The sequence below is a fragment of the Aulonocara sp. 'chitande type north' Nkhata Bay genome, linkage group LG4 (assembly GCF_057382095.1).
Source record: "Aulonocara sp. 'chitande type north' Nkhata Bay isolate Kocher_YH1m ecotype deep benthic linkage group LG4, A_spYH_male_GT1.1, whole genome shotgun sequence".
In the NCBI taxonomy this organism is placed as follows: domain Eukaryota; kingdom Metazoa; phylum Chordata; class Actinopteri; order Cichliformes; family Cichlidae; genus Aulonocara; species Aulonocara sp. 'chitande type north' Nkhata Bay.
In genome coordinates, this window is record NC_141347.1 from 19,453,847 (window position 1) to 19,469,536 (window position 15,690).

The 15,690-nt window shown below is 39.9% G+C and overlaps 1 protein-coding gene across 11 annotated transcripts in view; it reads right to left on the reverse strand.

Annotated features, from left to right (window-relative positions):
• The window catches only part of cacna1aa (calcium channel, voltage-dependent, P/Q type, alpha 1A subunit, a), a 90,088-nt gene that overhangs the window by 29,772 nt on the left and 44,626 nt on the right, over positions 1 to 15,690 (reverse strand). For all 11 annotated transcript variants that reach the window (XM_086288931.1, XM_086288927.1, XM_086288926.1 and 8 more), the window contains 11 exons: positions 15,503 to 15,626; positions 12,657 to 12,786; positions 12,161 to 12,220; positions 11,951 to 12,063; positions 5,018 to 5,117; positions 4,674 to 4,834; positions 4,350 to 4,490; positions 4,059 to 4,260; positions 3,808 to 3,972; positions 3,476 to 3,586; positions 1,860 to 1,943 (listed from right to left, as the gene is read on the reverse strand). In XM_086288931.1, coding sequence (XP_086145057.1) covers positions 1,860 to 1,943; positions 3,476 to 3,586; positions 3,808 to 3,972; positions 4,059 to 4,260; positions 4,350 to 4,490; positions 4,674 to 4,834; positions 5,018 to 5,117; positions 11,951 to 12,063; positions 12,161 to 12,220; positions 12,657 to 12,786; positions 15,503 to 15,626 — 1,391 coding nt within the window. The remainder of the gene's footprint in view (positions 1 to 1,859; positions 1,944 to 3,475; positions 3,587 to 3,807; positions 3,973 to 4,058; positions 4,261 to 4,349; positions 4,491 to 4,673; positions 4,835 to 5,017; positions 5,118 to 11,950; positions 12,064 to 12,160; positions 12,221 to 12,656; positions 12,787 to 15,502; positions 15,627 to 15,690) is intronic.

Consider the following 15,690-nt stretch of genomic DNA (forward strand, 5'->3'; position numbering starts at 1 on the left):
TACGGCTTATATTGCATTATTATAAATTGTTAAAAAAAAGAGAGAAAAGCCTTTCAGTAGTAATTGTTACATTGGCTCTTGATTCTTGGTTACAGCTGCAAATACTCTACAACTCTGACTTCAACATTATTGGGGATAGTTTTTGAATTTCTTCTTAAATTAATTCTGTCCAAGAAATGGCTTCATCTCCTAAATACAGATTATGTACAGGGAGTGCAGAATTATTAGGCAAGTTGTATTTTTGAGGAATAATTTTATTATTGAACAACAACCATGTTCTCAATGAACCCAAAAAACTCAGTAATATCAAAGCTGAATGTTTTTGGAAGTAGCTTTTAGTTTGTTTTTAGTTTTAGCTATTTTAGGGGGATATCTGTGTGTGCAGGTGACTATTACTGTGCATAATTATTAGGCATTATTAGGCAACAAACAAAAAACTCACTCTCATTTCATCAGTCTTGACGTTTCAGCTTGTGTGTCTTGTTCAGTGGTGGTCGTCTTTCAGCCTTTCTTACCTTGGCCATGTCTCTGAGTATTGCACACCTTGTGCTTTTGGGCACTCCAGTGATGTTGCAGCTCTGAAATATGGCCAAACTGGGTGCAAGTGGCATCTTGGCAGCTGCACGCTTGACTTTTCTCAGTTCATGGGCAGTTATTTTGCGCCTTGGTTTTTCCACACGCTTCTTGCGACCCTGTTGACTATTTTGAATGAAACGCTTGATTGTTCGATGATCACGCTTCAGAAGCTTTGCAATTTTGCGACTGCTGCATCCCTCTGCAAGATATCTCACTATTTTTGACTTTTCTAAGCCTGTCAAGTCCTTCTTTTGACCCATTTTGCCAAAGGAAAGGACGTTGCCTAATAATTATGCACACCCTGTATTCCTATCAATACCATCTGTTATTCAGAGTTTACTTCTTACGCAACAAGAGTCTTTTCTTAAAATATGTCCCAACAATATACAAAGAACATTTGTACCAACCTTCAAATATTAGCTTTAGGTTGAGTCTCTCTGATTACCTTCTGTATGTAGATTTATACAAATGTACTATTTTTGGGGTTCTACGTTTAAATAGATTTTTAGGATTGAACAAGTGTTTCACAAATGATGCTCAACCCAGTTTCATGCATCACATAATAAATGCACTGACACACAATTTCATCTCCTTAATGGACATAGTGAGGTAATACAACATTTGAAAAATCTGAATGCAGGTCCTAAATAAACTGAATTAACTCATTTTGTTTACTTGGTTCAGCGTGTCATTACAGGCAATTTGGTGCAATATTTAGCAAAAATGTAATGCTGCACACCAAATCTAGGGCACTCATTCATCATTGATCTTAATATACCCATAATGTTGTTGATGCTGTTGTTGTTTCAGGTACTTCTGATGCAGTTGCAAACTGATGCACCCACTGACCACCCTAATATTATAACAAACTAAAAGGCTGCTTGGAGAGGCTATGGCTCACTATAGGTAATCAGCATGCTTCCTGCCTTCCTGCCTGTCAGTGGCTCGGCACTGGTTGGCTGTATTCCCATCCCACCAACTGGGACAATTATATAAGACTTTCAAGAGATACTCATGCATGACTGAGCAACTCAACACTGGCCTCTAACTCATGCTCTCTCCTTACTCCTTGTCTTGTCTACTTAATGTTTTTTAGATGGTGAGGCAGATGTGAAAGTCCACAAACACATTCTGAAGTTCACCAAACATACCTCAGTCATGCCTGTTTAAGAAAGAAACATGCTAATGTAATATCACATCTGTTTGCTTCCAGTTTGACTTTTCAATACAGGAGTGTAAAACATAAACATCTGTACACAGACACCTCAAAATCTGGTACTTACCCCAAGCTCAGTAACGAGGATGTCTGTAATGCTGCCCAGAACTGTCACACAGTCAAAAATATTCCAGGCATCTTTGAAATAATTCTGTGATCAGCATAAGAGAGAGGGAAAAAAGAAGTACAAGAAAGCGAGAGAAAGAAGAAGAGACGAGACAGGGACAGAGAAGAACAACGAGCAGGATAAAGGAGAAAAAAGGAGGATATGAGGTGACATGAGGCAAGAGTGACACAGTAAAAAGCAGAAGAACATTGATGTGGCAAGGAAGCAGACAAAGAGTAAGGAGGGGAAGAGATAAAGATTGACAGAGAAATTGAGCAACGCAACGGGATGGAGCGCAGACAGATCACATGAAAATAACAAGCAAAAGGATGTATAAGTCATATTTAAATGAAAAACCATACCAAGGAGAAAAAAAAGTAAGAAGTAAAGAATTAGAAAATGAGACAAGGACAGAAAAATACAGAAGGGGAACAAGAAAGTGGAAGAAAACAAATGTCAGTGTAGGACAGGAACAGGAAAGAAATTAGATGAGACAAATTGACCATCAGTGAAGGGACGCTGGAAAGATACCAGCACACCAGGGACACATTGTACTGCATCACAAGACTATAACATCCATCAAACAACACATATAGTACAGCAAAAACCAATTTGAATTTCTTTCAGTTTCAAAACCTTTTAAAAATTCTATTATAGCCCTCCATTTATAGATATATATGCAAAAAAAATTTCAATCTATATTTGATTAGAGATTTTCTAAAGCATTCTTTCAATAAGTGGGGACACTCAAAGCAACGAGTCATGTAATACTCGGGACAAAATGCTAATAAGCCTCTGCTTCTTTGCTTACCCACATATTGCCTGGAGCCAAATTGTGCATTAGACAAGTGGAAGGACCAGGGGAGAGCAAGGGAGGCGGATATTAAAATAAACCACTTTGACACACACACACACGCACGCACATACACACACACGGACACTAATATCTCTGAGGGCTGGGATTATGTGTGCTTACGACATGCCTAATACGTACATAAGTTTATCCATGAATCAGAGCTGATGCTGTCTACTCACCACCCGCTCTCTAATCTTTGCTTCTCTTTTGGCCGCCTATATGTCACTCACTTTCATTTTTTCAGTTAATATATTATAATCCCACCTCTGTCCTTTATCACCTCCCATTCATTGTCAAACTATCTCGTCTGTACTTTTTTCTCTCATCTGCATCTTTTGCCGGTAAAATAACTTTATCACTGATTTTTTGTAGCTTCTGATTTGTTTAAATTTTTGGTTTTGTAACTGAAAAACAAATCATTTGATTATTGCCAACAATCCGAATAGCATTAGACAGTGTAATACATAGATTGGTGGAGAAAGTGGGGGATACAGGGTAATCTAGTTGAAAGTCAGGCCCAGATGAAGAGCTGTTTTTGGCTGTAAACGTTTTCAGTTTTTTGTTTTGTTTAGTATATGGGCATTCTGTTCATTTTAAATGGTAAAATTCATTCAATACAGAAAAAAGGCATGAAAATAAATATGTATATATGTTCTTATTGGCTTCTCATATTTTTACAGAGCAGTACATCGTCGCCACACATAAACCCAGAAATACTCACCAGTGCTCCAAAGGCGATGATCTTGAGTACACACTCCATGGAGAAGAGGGAAGTAAACACTATGTTCAGGTTGGCTAACACAGCTTCATAGGTGTCGGAGGCTCCGTAATACTGTAAACAAAAAGACACATAGGCAGTACCTCTCTCAGAAAAGCAGAAGTATTTGAATCATTCCAGACTAGTAAAGGCTGCTTGTATTTTTTTTTAAGGCGCAGGCAACAAGAGCTAATGGTATAAATTTAGACGTTAAGTTCAGCAACTCGGTGGCTGTCTTGGTGTTTATGTTGTTCTGTGCGTTACTTATTCCTTGTTTGGAGCTTGCAGGCCTTTACCTTCATCATCAGCACGATTGTGTTGAGCGCGATCATCGCCATGATGGTATACTCAAATGGCGGTGACACCACAAACTCCCACATACGGTACTGAAAGCTTAGCTTGTTTTGTGGCATGTGGCGTGTCAGAGGCTTGGCGTTGATGGCAAAGTCTATACAGGCTCTCTGTCAAAAACAGCAGAAAAAGACATTTTCGGTTTGCATCGTGCCTTTCCATCATGCAACGCTCCAGTTTCGGAATCCTTGCTCACCTCATTCTTTTCTAAACTGTAATCTTCCATCATCTTGTCGCCTTGTTCCTGGAAAGTGATGATAATGAGAGCTACGAAGATGTTGACGAAGAAGAAGGGGAAGACCACGAAGTACACCACGTAAAAGATGGACATCTCCATCCGGTATCCTGGACTTGGGCCCTGATTCTCGTAAGTCGCATCGACCGAGTGTTTCAGCACCCTGAAGTGACAGTGAAGTATTGTTACAGGTTGTCAATATCCACACTTGCTCTATTTATGAATGAATATATTCACATATAGGCTACTCACTGCGGCCACCCCTCTCCAGTAGAGACAGTGAAGAGGGTGAGAAGGGCCCAAGCCACATTGTCGTAGTGGAAATCGTACTTCTTCCACTCCCGCTTCTGCGCCCTCACTTCGTTATCACGTTCGTACACCAGATACTCGCCTCTGAAAAACACAAAATCAGCACAAGGACTGAAAGGAAAAAAACTTATAAACGTTTGCATTAGGTATGACACAGAGGATGGAGAGGAGACACTTTAATCTTTAAGGATTAAACCAAAAGTTATGCAGGTCACCAGGACATTTTCACAGCGCAAGGTGAAAGGAGTTGGATTTTTTTTTCCTGACCTGCAGTCGCGCTCAAATTCTTTGGATTCATCAGTGCAGTAAAAAAAACGCCCCTTGAAGAGCTGAACAGCAACCACAGCAAAGATGAACATGAAGAGTAAATAGACGATCAGGATGTTGAGCACATTCTTCAGAGAGTTCACCACACAGTCAAACACAGCCTGAGGACAAAGCAAGAGAACAACATAATATTAGGGGGGGTTAAAGAATAATAGATGATGGTAGATCAGGGTGTAATTTGTTTAATTTTCTTGGTTGTTGTACTTACCTTAAGGTAGATTTCATCAATAATCTGTGTAAAAGTGAAATATAAGTAATGGAGTCTCTTTGCTGCGCAAGCGTACCTTGAGTTTGGGAAGTCGTTTAATAGTCTTTAGAGGTCGTAGCACTCTCAGTACCCTCAGCGACTTGATGGTGCTGATGTCTTTTCCCTTGCTGTTCCCCCTACACGTGTTTACACACCAAAAACAAAGAAGACATACATGTACACACAGGAGAGTGAAAGTTACAAGTCTCAGCAGACTTAGTATACGCAGCACATGAAAGCCTTAATCCTCTCGATTCCAAAATGGCGATGGGCAGCCATTTCTTGATGGCATGTGTGTCCGAGTTAACTCAAAATCAATGAGTAACTACGTCTGGGTTAAGTGCATAGCAACGCATGCAGCATTGCTATCAGATTACGCTTTAGCCTTATTCCTAAGTGTGAGGATAACATCGTAGCTACATGCTAGAATTAGGTGGGGATTTATAACTAGAGTACATGCTATGGGAACAACTGATATCATTCCTGTCTGAATGCTATCTCCCTTGTGTAGTGTTTTGCAATGTATTTCAATGCCTTTCAAAAACACTAAAGCCTCAGTTTGCCCATGCGCAGTTAATGGTGAAATCTGTTCATGCTGCATTGAAACCTTGCTTTCCATGCTGCAGTATTTCTTCTTTTAAGCAGCAGTTTGAGGGGTGGAGAAATTTATTCTATAGAGAGACATTTAGAGAGAGAGAGTTTAGCTGTACTCTCAGCGAGAACAAAATTGTATTCTGTCGTAGGGCAGTTGAGTAAGAGGAGCAAAGCAAGGGGCTCTTCTGCTCGTCACCGTAAATGCGTTAAAAGTTTTAACACATTTTCAAAACGCCTTCAATTTCAAGCATATGCCACAATTTGGTAGTGTTGTTGTGCTTAAAAATGGGAAAAACTTTTTAAATGAACAAGCCAAACTCTCTCTTGATGACTCATCTAGTTAATTTCTATAAGCTCCAGGATTAGCTTGTTTCACAGCATTGTTCAGACAGCATGGAATCTTGTCTTGCATGGTTTTTGGCCAAGACAAAGATTTTATAAAGCATTTCCCAATGAAATGCTGAGCCAAACCTCTCTTTGTTTTTTTTCACTTTGGCAGTGTAACTGTCCAGGCACATATGCCATAGAGTGTTAAATTATAATAGACCTCAAAGGCTATGTTCAAACTGAAGACATGGCAGATTTGTTCCTTAAATCAGATGTTGTGATCAGACTTTCCTTATCTTCAAGTGTTACAGTCGGATTTGTGCTTCCAGACATTACCAACCTAGCTTTATGGGTTTCTGTGGTAACGCCATAGGTATCTCTCTAGCTATAGCAAGTAGCTTAAGATCCCTAGCTACTTGCTATAGCTTCCAAGGTGAAAGGTGTTGTTGTCCAAACTTTCTGAATAGGTTTCTGTAATCTAGACATGTCAAATACTGGATTTGGGCTGGCACTGTGTACAAGGCTGCAGGAGCCTAAAGAAACAATGCAGGAGTTAACTGATGCTGACTTTATGTAAACTGGCTGCGATTAGTTTAATAGAAAATTTGACTGTAATTCAAATGCCCTGATTTTAACAAATCCTCACATATCCAGTGTACAGATCAGGGTGAAGAGGTCACTGAAAGTGATCCTTAGGGGGGCAGCAGCTGTGTATACAGCTGCCTGTGTCTTACAGCTGTTAGACCAGATGGCAGACTGGTGGTGGCTGTGTGTGTATTTGCACACAACCACCACTAATGTGTGTATCTGCATGAGTGTGTGTGTGTGTGTGTGTGTATGCAAATCACTGTGTCTGTGTTTTTATCCATCTTTGGTTAAAAGTTTCTTTCTTGATCATGTTCATATCCATATTTATTGAAATAAAAATGTGTGGAAAAACCTGCAATTAAAGCACAAATATCTCCTTTGCATCTGTGTGAATCAGCTGAGGACCTGACAGAAGTTAAGATGAGGTTTAGTTGGGTTTGAGTCCGAGTTGTTCCATGGTGAACAATGGATTTAAAAAAAAAAAGAAAAATAATATAGACAGATACACATTTCAACTTTGACAATGGATGAATGAGAAGGAAAGAGATGTGTGATCAGAGAAACAGATACCAAGAGTGCAGAAGAAGAAAATGAGGAGGAAAAAGTGAGAGAACTTTACCCGCTGCCGCTGCTGCTCGTAGTCCGAAGAGAGATATGAGTAAGAGGTGAGAACAACAAGACAGAGGAGACAAGGTGGGATAAAGAAACAGAATGGGACACAGAAAAGGAAGGATTTTGAGGGAAACATCCATATGAGAGAGAGAAAGGGGAAAAAAGAAAAGACAGTACCTTCTCTTGTTAGATCAACCAACCTACTCACACATTCAGATAATCTCTTACATTCACAATTTAGCCCCCCCCCCCCCCCCCAAAAAAAAACAACAAAACAAAACTGCTTGATGAGTGTGCAAGATTTCAAATGGTAACTAGTGCTACTCTGAAAATGATCTAATGTGTAAAACGTCATGATTAACAATTAAATATTCAAATTACTATTATTAAGGACCAGCAAGCCCACATATAAACTCATTTCAGGCACATAGCAGAGTAAACACTACCTGGTGAAAAAAACCATCTTAGAATGTCAACGTGCGCTTCAAGGCAAACCAAACTTGATTAGTCATCATCTCTGACTCTGAGCCTGTCTGGATCTGAACCTCAGTCTGACTGCAGAAATATGAAGGACAGCTGCATAAGTGGTCCAAGACACAGCAGCCCTCAGACCAGAATAATTTGATTAAGGGAGTGATAAACATCTCCAACAAGACTTCTGATCGCTTCAGGAGTGCTGTTTGATTTCACCAATTGAATTAAGGTACTATCTGGATGGGTAGGAATCTTTTCTTACTGGTTCCGATCTCCCATCAGCCATTAGCATGATAAACCTCTACTATAGTCAAATTGGGCTTGTTTGTTCGTTTTCTTCAGATTAAGGCTACATTATAATTCATACTCAACATTTCCACTGGATGAATTTGGTCTTGCAGAGAAGATACACAGAGAAAGAAAATTCAGCAGTGAAACAGAAAGAGGTTGGGACACACAGAAAAGGTGGAGACAAAGATCTCTGTATATACAAACAGAGAGACACAAATTCAACTAAAATGAGGGGAAAGAGTGTTGGTTAAAACACACACACATATAAAGATGATTCACAAAGAGTGAACGTCTTGACAATGGATCACCTCTACCAGAACCGTGGAGCACCTGCCATGTTCATGAGTTCTTAATTCAGCTGGACTTTAACAATGTACTACGGCATAGTTATAAAGTGAGCAGATAAGCTGGACAACCTAGTTTATGTTAGATTAAACCAAAACTATTTTAGCATAACTGCATTTGAAAGCTGGAAGGTTTTTATTAGTTGAGATTATTGGTAACTTGTTGGGTTTAACTCTTACCCACTGGTGGGGATAGACTGCTGAAGGCACAGACCTGAATCTTGGTGAAATAATTCACGACTATTCCCAGTGACCGTGCCAAAATTTCTAACATTTTTGCCATAGTTCCAGAGACTCTCATTAATTTCAGTAAACAAATTACCGAATGACAAAAAAAAGCCTATTTCTTCATTTAAGCGTGCAGAATATTTTCTTCGATATATCTGGAGAAATACCCGTGAAAGTGCACTGTTTCACAGACTTTTCCGAGACCAGAATGATGAGAAAACTAAGTACATTTTGAGTGTCGTCGTGATGTATGATAAAAAGAGGTGGAAGAATGGACACAAAGTGCAGAGGAGGAGCAGTTCAGTAAAGGTGGCATAAAAGATGGGTCATTAGGACCGCAAAAAAACCCCAACTGTTTGAGGAGATCTGAGGGGACAACGTCACAAGATATCATTCTGGGACTATGAAAATCCAAGGTGTCATCTTTAGTTCAAGTCATTACTCAAGTGTCAGTTTTATTCAATTCAATTCAATAAAACTTTATTGATCCTGAAGGTTGACCCCGAAGGAAATTGGGTTAAGGCTACCGACCTTTGCCAGCGCCGACTTACCCTTCTGACCATACATACATTACACAAACATCACATGGGGAAGACAGGTCAGAGAGGTATAAAGTCAAAAGTTCAAAATGTATTAATTTATTTGTATCACTTAGCTATTCCCATATTAATTTGCAGTATATTAATTGAAGACCTCAAGTGGTTAGATACAGAACACACTCACAGAGTCTCTGAAAGTTTCTCATTTCAGTTCAGTTTAAATAAAACTGTCAAATATATTCGGATTAATACAAATTCTGTACTGTATCACCTATTTACACTTACAGGAGCTGCTCAGCCTGGAAACCCATACTATGAAGCTCCTAATTCATAGTTTTTGTGTTGTTGTTAAATTCAGAGGAGGTTGGGAACTCTGCAGCAGTGTGTTGGTGACTTTTCTACACTGTGTACCTGCCTAACCCTGCTTTGTAACTTTTGTAAGGTCTGCCATATTGTGGTTGTGGTCCATTTTGCAATAATACCAGTTAAGGTTGACTGTGGAATATTTAAAAGGGAAGAAAGTTCATGAACTGACTTGTTGTAGGTATGGTGTCTTATATTATCACCATGCTTAAATTCACTGAACTCTTTAGAACAACAAATGTTTGTAAAGGCAGACTGTATGGCTAGGTGCCTGATCTGTGGCAAAAGCTGTAGTTAAAAGAGTGTGAAGCCCAAAACTTTTGTCCATAAGTGTATGTTACTGGTGTTTAAGTTAAAATGAGCAGAGCATCCTCCATCCAAGAGGCTCCAAGTCCACCAACTTCAATGACCCAACACAGAAGAATGCTAGGTGCCTTATAATCCAAGTGTCCAAAAGCTCATAGCAGTTTAAGCTATGTAGGTTTGCTTTCAGTCACTTCCACAGTAAAAACAATATCCAGTGTCTTCACATATTGCAGACCTGTGTAAAAATCTATGGTATATCATTATCATTAATTTGAGAGCACAAATATATTATGCGGAAACATATCTACTAGGGGTGCAACAATACTCGTATCGATATTGAACCGTTCGATACAGTGCTTTCGGTTCAGTATGCATATGTATCGAACAATACAAATTTTTTTATTTATTTTATCAACTTTTCTTCTGACCATGCTGTCTGTGTTGAGCGCTCAGTGGATGTGCGTTCGACTACTCCGCCTAGGCTGCACTGTCGAGTGCAAATCCACTGAGCGCAGCGCGAGCTAGCAAGACAGAAGCTAAGCTCGTTGCAACATGGCAACTGCCTTAACGCTACCCGAAATTGAACCTCCCCCACCCTCATTCAGAGCTGGCGTTTGGTACTATCTTGGTTTTCATGTGAAGCATGACCCTGATGGTAAGCGCGTCATGGACAAAAGTAAAACAGTATGTCGGATGTGCCACGCAATGCTCAATTTGTGGGAACTAGTGCGTTAGCACAGTTAGCTTGTTAACGTGTTAACGCCATCCAGCCCCACGCACGGGGCGATCCATGGTAACTTGTTAACGGAGATTTGCCGCGTTATGGCGTTAATGTCATTTTAACGAGATTAACGCTGACAGCACTACTGGGAACACAACAAATATGACTGCACATTTACGCCGACATCATCCTAGTGCAAAGACAAGTGGAAGCAGACAAAAACAACAAGCACGCATGCTACAAACTTTACCCGGATCATTTAGTCAGAGCACATGATTCTCCTTATGGGGACCTGATATGTTTAATATGCTGCTGAGAATATAGCCCAGAAGAAGCGTATAGTATAGCTTTTATTTTGAAAAGAGCCATTTCTCTGTTATAAACTCTCTTTTCCAAAGATGAGTGATTTCTCGATCAGATAGATATTTTTATTATTATTATTTTGTTGTTTCAGCAACATTAAATTTAAAAACTGTACTTTTGAGTTAAAATATGGTAAATGGTAAATGGCCTGTATTTATATAGCGCTTTACTAGTCCCTAAGGACCCCAAAGCGCTTTACATATCCAGTCATCCACCCATTCACACACATATTCACACACTGGTGATGGCAAGCTACATTGTAGCCACAGCCACCCTGGGGCGCACTGAAAGAGGCGATATAAATATATATTTATAATTTTAATAAATGACAAATTAAAAAGGCATGAACATTTTTTTGTATCGAAAAAAATATCGAACCGTGACACCAAAGCATCGACCCGAACCGAACTGTGAATTTTGTGTATCGTTGCACCCCTAATATCTACATATATGTGTATATATTATATCCAAAACATGACATCACATTAATGCAGACTTCTAAATCTATAAATTGCTTTATATTCTCACATACCATGCAAAAGCAAAATTCATGCTTTGTACCAGCATAGCACTTATTATCTACAGCCTAACTCAGTAATCAACATGTAGTTGTATTTTTATCTTTACAGCCATGCAAATCAAGTAAAGATTAAAGTACCTGCTTTGTAGTAGAGAACGTAGTTGAGAATTTTGGTGACCTGGCCGGGGTTTGCATGGGCCCTTTTACTTTAGAACGCCCTGGGCACTAAAGGGTTACAGGTGCAAAGGGTGGTCCTCACCTCTCACATGGGGAGGTAGATAGGGAGAGGATGCTGGGATCTATTTTATAATGTGGGAGTGTTTACGCAGAAGCTGGAAGGAGCTTGAAATAGGAGGAGCTTAAAAATTAAAGGACTGCAGGAGCAAAATGTGAACGTAAGAGAAATGAAGTAAGGACATGGCCAAAAAAAGAGGACAGGTCTTTTGCACTCTAAATAAAGGTAAGACTTGGGTTTATGGTGGAGGATAACAGGACACAAGAGAATGAAAAAGTGCCAAGAGAGAAAATGTATGCGAGTGAATGAAAGAAAAGTGTGTAGGATAGAGAAAGTAGAGGCCAAAAATCAGCCATGGTTGAGTGAAGAAGAACAGGGGACGCTGTACTCCAAGGTATCAGTGAGAGGGGAGAGGAGCGGGAGAGGAGAAAAGAGAGCAGAGGGGGAAGCAGGAGGGAGACTTACGCTAAGGCGTAGGCGTAGGCCACCAGAGCACCACTAACCACTATAAAGTCAAGGATGTTCCACAAGTCCCGGAAATAAGAGCCCTGGTGCAAGACCAACCCCAGATCCACCATCTAGAAAAGAGACCAAAAACAAGGACCCATTACAGCCTTTATCAAAAAGAGGAGAATGTTTGTCTCAACACGGAGGAAAAATGCTGATTTGTCTCACCTTTACTAACATCTCAAAAGTAAAAACTCCTGTAAAGACGTAGTCAAAATAGCGCAGAACCTGCACAAAGAAAAAGTGAGCATATGATGATTTTGTATTTTAGATAAGTGCAGTGTTGCACTTATTTTGCATCATCTGATATTATATTACTAAAGAAGGCAGTACTTTAAACTTCAACTGTTTCCTGTGCATGTGTGGTCTGTGAGTTTGTATCATTTTGCTGAGTCTGAACACAGAAAATCCTGAATATTGTGTGTGCCACTTAATTGTCTACCCACTATAAAACTGTCAATAATCATTTTAAGTGCTGGATTTATATGTTCTATCTCATACTCTATATAGTTAATTCATTTACTGCTCAGACCTCCACGCACGTAAGGCTTGGGAGATGGCAAAAATAACCTTGAGAGTAAATACAAAAACTAATAGATAAATTATATGCATAATATTTTTGTTGCCAAAAGAACCAATAATACATGTATGATGAATTTCTTACATCGTTTCGAGGGGAATTGGGCCAAACAGGGTCTTCAGCTGCCAGGGCAATACTGCTCATTGCAATGACCAGCAGGATGCACATCTCAAAATAACGCAGGGTGCAAATGTAATGGCATGCTCGTCGAAACCTAGGAGCAGACAAAGATATTTGTTTTTCTCTTGCATTAATGCAATGCATACCATTATGTTTAATTTATAACTATAATGAAGGCCATTGTGGAGGCTAAACAAAATTTAAATCCCTCTCAAATACTCAACTAATGTTTAAACAGCTCTGTGTTAATGTTTACACAAACTAGACCTGCTCATTTGCTAAAATTAGGCTTTGTGTCTTCAACAAATTTTAGCAAATGACCTCTTTTCATGCTATGCCAGCACAGTCTAGAATACATGACATCATAGCTGGACTGGCCATCGGGCGATTTTTTGTTTTTATGGGCCGATGGATTTTTTTTTTTTTTTTTTTTTTTTAGGAAGGGTATATATAATGAAAGGTGTTGGATTGGCCAGTTGGTCATGATCGACTCTGGGCTGGACCAATTACAGCCGAGGAGGCCGAATGCACCCGCCCCCTTGTTTAGCAATCACGTGATTTTCGCGCATTGCATGCCGGGAACTCGTGGCAAAACAATCCAAGTACCGCATCAAACGCAAGCATTTGCAGCACCGCAAAACGTTCATTCTCCGGTTCCAATACCTTCTTGTTTTTTCTTTGCCGCACAAAAAAGGAATGTACAAAACGAAGGAGAACAATGCCGGTCCGTACAAAGACAGACTCGACGAAAAGACAAAGAAAAGATACGAGGAAAAATCAAACCAGTGAAAGGGTTAGACCCTTACGAGCACACAGAGGGACAAAATACGTTAGCGTGCTGCCCAACTTTCACCACGCTCATATTTATAATTACACGGTTCTTGGGGTGAGTGCATACACTCATGAAGTTTAGTAACTTCAGGTCACTGCAACAAGCCCAGGAACAGTTTACTGACGGAGGGGTACAGGACCTTGAAATGCACCGTGTAGAACGAAAGACCATCGTACGAACAAAGGTAAGTTTACCAGTCTCACAAATCGTCTTCATACACATTCGTTAACTGTTTATTAATAGGACCTTTGAGCTCAATGGTAATTAATTAGCAGTGGAAATAATTTCTGGTTCATTACAGAAATGTAGCAGTGACAATAATACTGTATGCTGTAATCGCACTGGACAATTAGTGATACAAAAAAACTGTTTTATCCTGTGAATAAACATATATGTTTTTGTCAATGTACCATAATAACAGAAGCGAAACGCAATATCGTGTCAGGACAATTCACTATTTATGCACAATAAATAAAGGAGCATAGCGCGACAATTTCTGTTCAGCGCCAGACTTGCTTGTAACCTATATCACCAATTATGTTATGAAAATGACGCATTAACTACAACAGCAGACTGACCTTTGTGGGAATGCTTGGAGCAGACTAACCTGTGAGCTGGAGTGTTCTGGGACGTTATATTTGGTATATCCAGACCATCCGTCGGCTCTTACTTCAGAAACATGGCTTAAAACATTTCTCTTCAACGACGTAATCCGATTAAAAAAAAACGATCGGCTTCCTGTGGCTGTCATGCGACCGGCTGTTGCAGTTAATAATACAACAGCTTCTTGCCATTTTTTGTGTTTCTTTTTATCGCTGTGTAACTGAGTTCAATTGAAAGCCTGCGTGCGCTAGTACCTCTTGCCACAAGTTCCCAGAATCCTTTGCGGTTTTACCCCTGAATGACGTCACATTTTCAATCTTTATCCTGGTGGGCCGGTCTCTAGTCAAAATGCCCGGGCCGATTTTTTGTCCCAGTCCAGCCTTGCATGACATTATGATTGAGCTTCATTTGAAATAGTTTTTGAGATAGTGACAGGCAAGTCAATCTTTCCATCAGCACTGTGGGCAATTGTGGGACCACAGTAGAAAAGCTAAAGTAAAGCAGGGTTTACCCAAATATCAATCTGGGAATCCATCAGTTTGTCAGTGGCCGGGCAGTGGCAGTCTTTTCTTGGTTTCTGGTGTAGCTATCAGGATCAGATAACTGATATGTGGTTCATGCCTCCATTTTCCATCCATTGGGCAAACCATTGTAAGGTACAGACAATTTAATAGACTGCTAAATCCACACCAAACTGCATCAAATTAACTAAAGAGGCAAGAGTAGCTGTCTAGACACTAACTACATCCTTCCCTACCCTCAAAATATTATACCAACAATCAACTTTATCTCATACTTTTGGATCAAAAGTCAACTACAATAAAGCTGACTTTTGACTGTGCAAAGTGTAGGCAACAGAAAACAGCTATACAGCATTAGAGGAGTGGAGATATGGACATTACTTTTTTTCACTGCACAAAAGGACAAGAGCGTGAAGGTAAAATGGAAACTGCATCCATTATAGTATTATACTGCTTCATCTCTTTGCAAACATCTGCACAGACAGCATGCTAACGCAAAGCTAGCCAAGAATGATGATAAAGCTGAGTGCATGTTGACCCCAGCCCAGCAGCCAGAGCCTGAACTTCAACAAGTAACAAAAGCAGTGATGAGCAGTCAGGCTTGCAGCCTCTGTTTTGACCTGTTTATGTTTCTCATGCTTTCAAGTCTCTTTGGGCTGGTTTTCATCTTTGCTTTGTGTTGCTGACTTTGTGTTCACACTTAAGGAAAGATGTGTCCTCATTAGGATAGGGATTTAGCCAAAGGTTTATATGGTTAACTGGTAATTATGAGACAGTGTGTTTCAGTTTGCAATTTGTGCATATACTACGTGTGCTAGCCTGTGCATTGGTAATTGTTAGTACGTATCACTTACGGATTGGTGGTCGAGAAGATGAACATGGAGCTATATGGAGGCATGGGCCTAGGCCCTCCTTCCCCTCCTTCCTCATCATCATTTGTAGGAGGTGGCAGAGGTTCAGTGTTGGCATTTTTATTAACTGAAGGTAGGAGGAAAACATTGTAAAGAGCTATAAAGTAGCAGAAGAAATACAAAAGAAAAGA